We start from the raw sequence: 11,577 nt of genomic DNA on the forward strand, positions 1-11,577 counted from the left end.
ATTTTGGTGGGATGACAGGTCACAGGGGCTACAGTACTGCCTCAATCAACACCAATTTTTAGTAGATTTGGGTCCCACAGTGAGACAAAGTCCCACTGTACAAACAGCCGCAGAAGGGGACAGGAGCTCTGCCAGCCTTTCTCAGGATTTTGCCCCCCTCAAGAGCTCCTTCGTGTAGACAGAGGTCCACACTGGCCATTCAAAGGCACTCTTAAGTCACCTCATGCCTAAACACTGTAACTGTACATAAAGGTCCTAAAGCAAGTTTCAGTGAGCCTGCCTACAGTATGGGTATACAAAAGCATAACCATTTACCCTCTTTGACCACATTATGTTAGACCAGGACCTTACTAGTGGCAAACATTTCAACCATATGACACCTGTATTTCAACCATAACTATGAACCCAAATATTAGCAAAGTCCTGACTCATTCCACCTGAGACACCTGAGGTGATTGCATCCAGAGTGAAGTCTCCCTGTTGCACAGCCAGTGAGAACAGACAAGGCACCTCCTCTGAGTGTTACAGTCCTGAGAACACATACAACCCCCAGGCACCAGCATTTATATTTTTGACTGCACAGCTATGAGCCTTTGCCAATAGAAGGTCAGGTCTTTTTACTGCAGACAGAGAAACAACACTGACACACAGACAGAGAAACACTAGGGAGGCACCAGGATCAGTTACATCTTATCTGGGGCAATCTTTCAGCCATATAATGAAAATAAAAACCTCCTGGAGACCTTAGAACAAAATGGTTTTTGGTCTAGCAGTCCTGCCTCCCCTTCCAGGCTCCATGTGGGCTGCAGGTTTAATCCCATCCTCCTGCAAAGACAGCAGCAGCAGCAGGGCCACCCTTAACTCCATTGACTGCTCACTTCAGGCAAAGCAGTACTCAGCTGTGTATGCCTGCTGGGGCTCTAACACTGGAAACAGAAGTGGAACAGACAACCAAGTTAATTTAACCTAGCAAGGTAATTCACTTTCAGTATTACCCCCCACCCACTTCTACTGCCCCAAATGAATTGGTGACAAGTACCCAGTCTTTTCCTAATGGAAAGGGAATTGTATGCCTATTATCTTTACTCTTCACCCCACAGGAACTGTAGAAATGTCTGAACCCGATTCTGAGCTTACCGATATCCCTGTGAACAGTGATGGTTTCCACAGAAGAAACCCCATTACTAGTACTGTAAAGCAGGAGACTTGAATTTGGCACTTGTAACTTAATGCAAATCTCTAGAGCCAGACCTAAGTTTTTGGATGTTTTTTCTCCTTGCTGCTGCTGTTAGTTACCACAAGTATGAAGCTCAATATGTCAGCCCTCACAAGAAGAAAAGCTCTCCTCCACTGCCCTTTCTCCCCACACCACTTCCTTGCAAGGCATGTATGTAAGATAAATGCAAACCAGCTCCTTTTAGCTGTAGTATTTTGAGATACAAAAAGCAAGAAAATTCCCCTCCCCCCATGATTTTCTCAGTGAAGTGTCACCTTTTATCCCTTCGAGAGACTACTTCTCAGAGCAGGTACTTTTTTTAAAGTACTCCCTGTCCCTGCCCACAAAGAAAATAACATCTTCAGCTACATGAGTATCTAGGCTGCTTCTTGAAAGTCAGGATATGATATAGAAGATTACTAAATCCTACCCATATGACTGTCCATCACTCTGCAGGTTCTCCACTCACTACTTTTTACATTCAAGGTAACCCAGTACATACACATGCACACAGCTGTGTAAGCCTGATGTGCAGCTACCCATCTGTCCCTCATCTGAAGGGCTGCCAGCACTTCTGTGGAATCAGGTTGGGAAAGTCAGCTACACCCCCTCCTCCTTCCCACAAGGGACAATGCGCACTGTCTCACACCTGCCAAGACACTGAATTCATTCATCTCTAATAATGGCAGGCTTTCACTACATCTCCTCCAGATTTCTTAATCAGGCATTTATATGTGGTCTTACCAGTGACAGATGTAGTCACTTAGCTCTCACTCACTTAGTGTTGGTTCACTGCCAGTAATCTGCAGGCCAGGCAAGTTGGGAAAGCATTATATGTTATGAAGTGCCAGGAAAAGGAGGGAAATCAGAGTTGGATTGTGTGCATTTTTAACACACAAATGTTAGTAAATGTAGAAAAAACAAATTTCACCTCCCATCCCTTTTTGCTCTACCAAGGGCAGGATGCAGATCATGACAGCAGTCACCTCTCTTCTACACTTCCCATGGCTCCACCTTTCCCACAACTCAGGTCATGTGGCTGAGCATCCTGCACATCACCCAGTCTCCTTCGGGCCACTAACACAATGTCGTTGATGACGCCGCTGCAATGACCAACCCTCAAGCACAGCATCATGATTGTTCCCCCAACTTGCATTCACAGCACATTTGTTTCAGTACGCTTGAAAATGAGGGGATGAGGCAGGCTATGTTTTCCTGCCCAGTAGGTTTTTGCTACAATCTAATTAAAAACAGTCAGCAATTCACTGCAGTTCCTTGCAAACTGCACGTGCACGTGTCTCATGCTCTAAAATAAGCTCTGAAAGCAAACAGCCTTTTTTTTTTTTTTAAAATGCACTCCCAGGATAGAGAGGATTCGTCAGAAATTCCTTTGTGCCAATACACCAAAGCTGATGAACCAGAAAAGCTGAGCTTCGACTGAACTACCTTGGGTTTTGTTGTTATTGTTAATGTTTTTTTTTTTCCTCATCTAAAAGCTAACAAGGAAAGCCACTCAGCTTGTGGTTATACCCAAGAATATGCGAATAATACTGGGGATTCTGATGCTGAGGACAAGACCACCCTTTCCTGCAGGCAGAACTTGGATAATTCAGCTTTAGTGCACTGAGAGAAGGCAGCCTCCTCACAACTAAGGCCTGTTTAATATACAGTTTTTTTAAGAAGGCTCCGTTTCTGGGAAATGTGTAAGGGGATCCATGCAAACAACCAAGGCAAGCCTCACTCTGCCATGCCACCGTAATCCAAAGGCAATCCACTGCTAGGAGAGGGCCACCACAGCTCACTATGTTGATGATTTTGGGAGAATATGCTCTGATGGAAAGTCAATCCAGATCTAAACAGGTTTAACACCACTGGAAAAATTCAGTGGGAAAGATTACACAGGCTTAAAGCACTGTGCTTGAAACTCCATCCCCCATATGAAAAACAGACCTTTTACTTGCTAAGAGTTACTCCAATCTGGGTAACTGCAGCAGAGTCTGGTGCACACAGAAAGCCTGTGAGCACGTCAGGAAGACTCCTGCCATCAAAAAAAGTGCTAAAGGATGCTCTGGACCAGCTAGCTGTCACACCATCAGCTCCCAGATTCAGTCCTTCCCAGGAACTGTCCCTAAATGCCTCAAAAAAATGCCCCCTCTCATCACCAAAAGCAGTGTGCCCTTAAACTGTACAGCTGAGAACAAATTCCTTCAGGGTTGTAACAACCAATTAAGGGATGTGAAGCAATTACTTTTATACCCATACAAATGAAACTCCTCCAATGCAATTAACTATCCCTTATCATCTACTGTTGAATTTGCAGGAAGCATAAACCATATACTCTCTCCTCCCCTAGCTTTTCAACAACTTTAATCAGTTTGTTCTAACTAATGTAACAGAACCTACCTATTCTAGAGAAATAATATATGTCTGCAAATGATCTGAATATTTCTAAATGTCTTTTTTCATTTTAAATATAATTTCATTTGAGATTTTGGAGCTTTCATTTCTATTAATAAATTATCATTTCTTCTATGTAAAGTGATGAGCTAGTGTGCCATGTAATTTTTTCCTCTAAATAGACCAAGACTTTGATCTAATGCAAGCCCTTGCTGGGAGTAGAGAGCCTTTCTGTCTAATTTAGTTACAAAAAATATTCAATTAAACTTGGGAGTTTAATTCATTTAGTTATGAAAATTAAATGAACTCAATAAGGTACATTTGATTTGCCTCACGAAAGAAAAAAAAAAAAGGCAGCAAAGAATCTCTGAAAGGGGAACTAATAAAAAGGGAGAACAAAAGTAACTTTTCCTGCTCACACTGAAAGGTGGATAACATGGAGAGCCCGAGATCATTTTGCGTCCCTATGTAAAATATATCCACCTGAGTTTGTGCAACATATATATCCAGAAGCGACAGGAATATCTGCTATCAACACCCTAACTGTCTCCTGGGTAATAAAACCCCCTGTGAGTCATAATCGTGTCCATCACAGTCAAGGGAAGACCTAACTCCTTATACCAGGAAGACACCAACCACACATAACTCTTTTCCACCTCCGTCTGGGAAAAAAGGAAAACATTGTAATTATATTTCAAAACCTGAACAGAGCACCATGGATCTCTGCCAGAAGCCCCCTTCCAGTTCTACGGCCCTTACTCACCGTTTTTGCAGATAGGACAGCACTGGTCAGGCTCATACACCGGATCCACACACTCAGTCTGGGGACAAGCTGAGACAGTGCAGAGCACTTCACCGTTGGCTTCACAGCGACACTTCTCACAGGGAGAAACCTGAAACACAAATCTAGTCACTTTTTAACTCTTTCAGCCCTCTGAAGTGCTCAATGCTACTTTGTCATCCGCACTGCTCTTTCCTTCACCTTTTTCCTATCCACTTTAAAAACAAATGATTTCTTGTGGCCTGAATAATGCAGAAAGCAAGGCTGGGCTCCTCCAAAATTACAGAAACACAGCAGAAGAACCCCACAGGTTCTGCTCTAAATCTGTGCACCAGATGGAAAAATCAAGGGACCTTGGGAACAAGAATACTTCAGACTTTTAACACAAATAAAGCAAAAATTTCCCTACCACATTTCTAATGAACTTCCAGTAAATTAAGTCCATAATTTAGATGAAATCTGGTTTAATTTATTAGAGGTTGAATAAGTATTTTAGCAAAAAATATTGTACTTGAAGAAGAAAAACTAACATTTTCAAAGAGAAGTCATGAAAAAAATTTCCTTTGAATTCAGGTATTTTCCACAGGTTAATTGTATTTATAACTTTCTGGAAAGAAATTGCAATTCAAAGAAAGGGGCAAAGCAGAACACAGGCCATCCTTTTTACCTACTGAAATGCTACTGGTTTTGAAGAACTCTACTGAATAGGAGTAGCATGAGATAATTACTTGAATGACCTACTTCAATAAAATTAATTCCAAACAAAATAGTATCAAGGCCCTATTCAGGAAAAAAAAAATGGATTTTCCAATGTCTTCATATGCTACATGAATAATTCCACCTGTCCACTTCAACATTCCTGACCAGATGCTGGACATTGCAGGACTGACATCCTCATACCACACAAGAAGCTGGAGGTAGCAGGACACAAGGGTGCTAAAGTGCAATAAATGGTGTACTGTTAAGTCTCACTGCTGTACTCCAAAAAACCACACTGGTATCCATTTTCAGCATGCAGGGTGAAAATGCAGCTGGATGCTATTATTAGTGATCTTCTAAATTCCAAATCTATGCAGATTCTCTATTTACTTAAAGATGAGGTCCTTGTTTTATGGACCCTTTTTCATTCCAGATTCCAGTTGATGCAAACAATCACCCACTGCATTTCTCCAACAGAAGCAGAGTAATTTCAAATCTAAAGAAAAAAAAAATATATTCTCTGTGAAGAATCATCCAGATGTCTGACTTGCACATCATCTGTTTCTTCTCCCTGTTTCTCAGGCAGTCCATCACATTTTTTATTCAACTCATTCTCTGCTTGCTTGCCTTTTTCACATCCTTCTCACTTCTGAAGTTCAAACATGCTGATGCTTGCATAGCATCGTCTCCAACTAAATGCTCATCCATGCTTTGCCACTTCTCTTCCCACCTGCCAGGGCTGCTATTTGCTTATGCACTCACATATCTTTCATGCTTGCCCCTCTACTTAGAAAGCCTAAAAAGGGTCTCTTGCTGGATTGCTTTCTGCTTTTATTACTGTATTTCAGACATCCTTTGCTAGCTACTCACTTCCAGTTTTCCTTTTGCTTTATACTCTACAAAGGACAACAAAACACCATACACTCACAAAATGCCACAAGAAGGTTGACAGCCCAGTACTGCAGATTTTTATTGCAGGCTTGAGGACAAGAACTTTGTCCTGTAATTGCTCATAAGCTACCACATTCACTTGCAGAGCTGGAGTGTCAGAAGATGAGGAGGTCTGATCCACTGATCAGTCAAGAGACTCAGGTATTCCAGGTAATCAGCTGAACCACAGACAAAATTTTGAGAGTCAGCAAACTTGAGCTCCCATTTATCTGCAAATCAATAGTAAGAATCCTTCACTCTGGAGTTATATTCAGAAACAATATTTAATAAATTATGAAAACGTTATTTTTGAGGAGGACTGATTTTATTATTGTTATTATTTTTAAGGAATCGTACTAATCAAGGCTACCAGAACTCAGTTCCAAGGATCAGGCTCAATAAGGCACCTATAGCTTTCAATCGGTTTTAACATTTTTTTTGCCATGACTTGAAAAAGATGCAAATTTGCCCATCATCACAGTTCAACAAGACCAGAAACTACAACAACAGATAGATAATCCCTCTCCCAGGACACCAGGAGCTGTGCTTAGCAGCTGTGCCATTCAATATTACAAGCGATGTAAAAACTAGAGTATCTGATGATAATCAGGAAACAAGACACAGATGTTATTCCTAAAATCTCTCATCTGTGAATTTTAAACATATCCTAATTAAGTAGGTTCCTTACGAGGATTCCAAATTTGACAGAAGCCTAAAATTCTTAGAAGCCGCCATTTAATGAAGCCCTGAAAACTCTCCTGAACGAGAAACAAAATTGTTTGGTTTTTTTTGCTTTATCTTATAACAATGATTCAGATTAATGCATTTCTGTGCTACATAGCACATACAGCCGAAGACTACATCTTTCATGAACACAGCACACTGTTAATGCAATACTGCAGTCATGAATACCTTTCCTGTGAAACAGATTATGGGATTTCAGGGAGATGCACATAGCACACCTTTACTAAGTACTGTCACCTGTACAACCCACCAATATGACTAATGGTAGCAGAGTTAAGGAAGGTCTCCAGCTTCTTATTTCTACAAAGCTCTTTTCAGGCACATAAGTGAACCACAGTGGCTGCTAAAATGATATTAGTGTCAACCGTTATCTATTCATCTTTGGATTAAACAGTAGGACACTGCTTTTTATATCTCATCAGGATGTAACAGGAACTGTAGAAAACCCCACTTCTTTTCGCATCATAATGGCAGTTTAATACTCAGAGATAATCATCACTAGAGAGCAACAATAAGACAGTGTGGATATGTAACAACAGCCAGACAAATCAGAATGAAAAGCCACATTTGGTCCTTCATTTACTGTGTTCTACTCTTACGATGTAAGCATATTCCTTGCAGCTTGGTTCCTCATGGCAGCCAACCCAAAGAGCATCCCACTTGATCATCTAGGAAACAACCAGCTTGGCAGCACTCATGCTTAGCACATCTGACATAACCAGGCTGGGCTGGAAGTGATGCCACCTATCAACCTCGCTCTGAAGACTAAATGACACCACATCTCTGTGGTCTACAGATGAAGCTAACTCTACAGCAGCACTAGGTCTGCCTATGCAAAAACTGTGGCAAGGCAATGAGAGGCACAGAAGCTGTACATATTCACCAGGCAGCTGTAAAATTTGTAGAAAGAGTTGAGATGGCAAAAAAATAACTTCTTTAGAATTGTTTAAAGGGAAGTTTATGAGCCTATGTATAAATGGAGTTGCAGATGTTGTAAAAAAAGCATAAATATTTGTATTTACATATACACAATATACAAATATACATAAATATTTGTGCAGGTAAAAGGATTTAAAAGTTAGGAGGTCACATTCTTACTCCTTCATTGATGACTTGCTCTTTGCCACTAACAGTAGGTGCAGACAGAGAAAAAAAAAAAACAGATCACTTTCCATTTATAACTCCTTCTTTGACCTTAATCAAGAGATAGCATATCAGTTACCTCTCTAAGACCATCAACTTAACTTGTAAAATGACCTTTGAAACCGTGTGCAATCATTTGTATTTGCAGTTGCTTCCACTGAGCAGCAGCAGCAGCTTGACTACATCTGTACCTTACCGTGCCAGACATCTCCCCTGATTGCAGTGGCACGGGCAAACAGTTCCAGTTACAGTTTTGTGCTCACAATATTGAAACCAGTGTTGAACCTCACCTAAACACCAAGGCCCTCACACATCACAATGAACAGGCGCAGTTTCACCGACTAACTGCATCAGTAACTTTCCTTCAACTTCCCTTCTCCCTCATGCTTCCAAAGCTGGCTAGTGCAAAGCAGTAAGGGAACCGGTGTTTCATTACAGTGAGCCCCAACACATGGGCTGAAGGCTGAACTGGGTTAAGAAAACGAAAAGAAAGTCTTTACAGAACATTTCTGTGAACATCACCATTCAGCAATCCCTTTTTACCAAGGCTGCCATCCATGTTCAAATATAACAGGAAGCCCTACGTTTTTGTTCTCTCAACTGCAACCTTAACACAATAAGGTAATTTAAGCTTGCTTCACAGCCATTAATACAACACCACTATATAAAAAAAAAAACAAAGAAATGCAAGTTGTTAGAAGAGCACAAGTTAAGAGTTGGGAGAAGCCTTTAAAACTTTGATCTACAATGCACGTGCAGAAATATTACTGTTTTGGCCACCCCTCAGAATTTACTTGTTTGTAAAGGAAGGATCTCACAATCCATCTCTGAAAAGGTCACACCAACTAGCACTGTTAAAAGTACCCTCTCCCTCTTAAAGTAGAAAGCTGCCATCCTGAACCTGAATGCAATCCTTGTGACATGGAAAGAGGGAGGATGATACAATGCTTTCCATCATGCTTTCAAATCCACAAGTGCTCTGTACATTACTGCCTAAAAAGAGCAAGGGAAAACATTGTGATTTATTCTGGAAAGAGTAATTCTGGTCCTTTATTTTTTTATTTTTTCAGTAAGTTGATGAACATGGAAAGACATTATGAGTGGAAGTAAGTTTCCAAGAACATGCAAATACCACAGAAAGCAGAGGTGGCCACTTTTTTACAGCCTGCAGAAACACATTTTCTTTTCCTCCATCCTGAAAGGGGCTCATACTGCCAGAACCCTGAACTAAATTTTGTACTTCCCTAAACACATTAAGTTCAAAAATCTCTCATGTGTTCAGAAGTGGATTTTGGACCAGCCGTGTATCTAACACTCACTAGCAAGCAAATTCTTAGAGCCTGCTCACCCTATCTCAGCCGCAACAAAATACTGAAGGGAAAAAGGCAAGGTAAGCAATCAGGAAATTGACCCCAACTCAAAAACTTTCCAGTGCACTATACTAAGTTTAAGTTTAATTTTCAATGATAATGACCTTGCACAATAATGCACAAAAAAGGCCCTAGTCTAAAAAGGATTTCCCTAAACATAAAGGTTTTCAAGTTTTTTGTTTAGTTATCACTGTAATCCCCACTGCAAACTATGCTCTTAATAAAAAGAATGCCCATAGTTGTTCTCAGAAAGCAATTATGCAGCCTTAGCAGCACAGTTGAAATGGTTAAAAAGGGAAAGTGAAACGTCTGTTACAAAAAGGGTATGACTATTCCTAGGAATAGAAGTCAGACCACAAAGCCCTGCTCAATCCTTGCAAGGCAGAAGTTTCACAGCTAACAATTAAATAAGGAAACAAATTTATTGTTGAAAATTTTTCAGAAAAGTGACATTGCCACTGAGTAGCATCCTTCCATATAGTATTTTCTACTGTAAATACCAAAGGAATTAATAAAGATCAGTACCCTCTTTTAAAAATGCTACTGTATCGTAAGAGCAAGAAAGGTCATGTTTAAGGGGAATATTTTACGGCACTGCACAAGTAGTATTAACACAGAAATGAAAAGGGGAGGTGGAGACCCAGAGCACCCTCTGAGAAAGCACCTGAAGAACATAACACTACTTTAAACAAGAGAAGGAATCACATAATGACTTTTAGCTTCAGCCCTTACCATAAACTCCTCTAAGGTCTGGTAGGTTTTCCCTCGAAACTCGCAGTAGTTCTTCCTCTCCTTGCACTGCGGGCAGCACTGGGTGGTGTCCACATGAACACAGCGAGGGTGGAGCCTGGGGCACTCAGGCTGTATGCACAGCGGGCCCTCTTCAGTGCAGAGGCAGGGGCAGGCAGAGGGGCCCGGTGCAAACTTCTCCCCAATGGCGTAGACAAAGCCACTCTCATCCACACAGCCTTTCCCACGGTAGTCTGGATAGGCATACTCCTCTGGAGGCTCCGGAGTGACACCTGTGACACCTTCTGGGAGAGATGAATCTTCGGCCACTTGAGGTTCCTCAAGATCAGCATCCCTTTGCTCTCGCACTTCAATGCTCCTGGATTTACTGCTCATTCCCTGGCTGTTCCAAGCCTGCTTTTGCTTAGTCCAAGACTCCTTGCTGGAGTAGCTCCTGTTTCCTTTGCTCTTCCAGTCCCTGCTACCCTCCTCCCTCCCGCTCCTGCCGATCTCATTCATTTTCCCTGGGCTTGTCTGCCTGTCCCTTGTAGATGTGTGATCCCTCTTTTCCTGGCTCACCTTTATCTCCTGTTTGTCTTGAGCCTTGGCCAGTTTTTGTACAGGTATCATGGAGCTACAGAGGGCGACCATGAGGCAGCAGGTAACAAGAAGAGAACTAGAGAGCGCTCCAATTGCCATTGCAGTAGAGCTGGGCATCACCTACTGCATCCCACAGGGGACACTGCATTCACATTGAATGGAAGTGCTGCACAGATCCACAGCCCCTAGGAAAAGAAGGATTAGGAAGACTTCAGCTTCTGTACTTCTTCCCCCCACACCCCGCCTCTGATGCAACATCTTAAACAATATACAACCTGTCTCGGTACTTTATGCAAAAGGCAAACAACAGCCTGGTGCTGCATCCCTCTTCCTCCTCCTCCTGCTCTGCCGTGTCTTATGAATAGCAGGGTTCTGGACACAGACCGGGCGTCTTGGGCTCTGTGACAACACCATGCATAACTCCAGCAGGTTGCAAAGGCACATGCATGCAAAAACAGCGCATTTGGTGGTTGTTTTTCCTTTCAGATGACAACACGTGAAGAGGACGGATGCACGCTGAATTAAATGGAGCTCCCCAAAACACAGCAGAGTCCAGAACAGAAATCACCCAGATGAGTCCTGTTTGCTGACCCCATGCACGATGTTTTTCATTAACCTCTTATTCAGTCTGAAGTATGCTGTTGGTTTGCTTTGGGTTTTTTTTTTTTTTTTTTTTTTTTTTTTTTTAAATACCTACCAGTGAGCACATTTCTGTTAAAGCAAACTAAAACCCAGGACACTAAAGCAGGCAGAGCTAAACTACCTCTCTTCCGAACTACCTAAACCAGCACGCACCACCTTCCTCCCCGTGTTCGAAAGGCAGAGCAGAGCCGTTAAGAGTTTCCGCAGCACAGGCTCATTTAATCCACATCCCCCAGGAGTTCGGCGACCCTCCTGCTCCTGTCCTTAAAACGCTGCACACCGAGCAGGAAAAAAACGAACCGACATACGTACACTGCTCCGGCCAC

The 11,577-nt window shown here is 42.0% G+C and overlaps 1 protein-coding gene across 1 annotated transcript; it reads right to left on the minus strand.

Moving 5' to 3' along the window:
- Positions 1-4,376: 4,376 nt before the first annotated feature.
- VWC2 (von Willebrand factor C domain containing 2) lies at positions 4,377-11,414 on the minus strand (the record flags this gene model as incomplete). Its single annotated transcript, XM_008937051.1, has 3 exons — positions 11,373-11,414; positions 10,013-10,794; positions 4,377-4,506 (listed from the first exon to the last, which is right to left on the minus strand). Coding segments are annotated over exons 2-3 (844 nt in total), but the record flags the coding sequence as incomplete, so codon positions are not given.
- Positions 11,415-11,577: the final 163 nt, after the last annotated feature.

This window comes from Merops nubicus, unplaced genomic scaffold, assembly GCF_000691845.1.
Source record: "Merops nubicus isolate BGI_N331 unplaced genomic scaffold, ASM69184v1 scaffold18253, whole genome shotgun sequence".
NCBI lineage: Eukaryota > Metazoa > Chordata > Aves > Coraciiformes > Meropidae > Merops > Merops nubicus.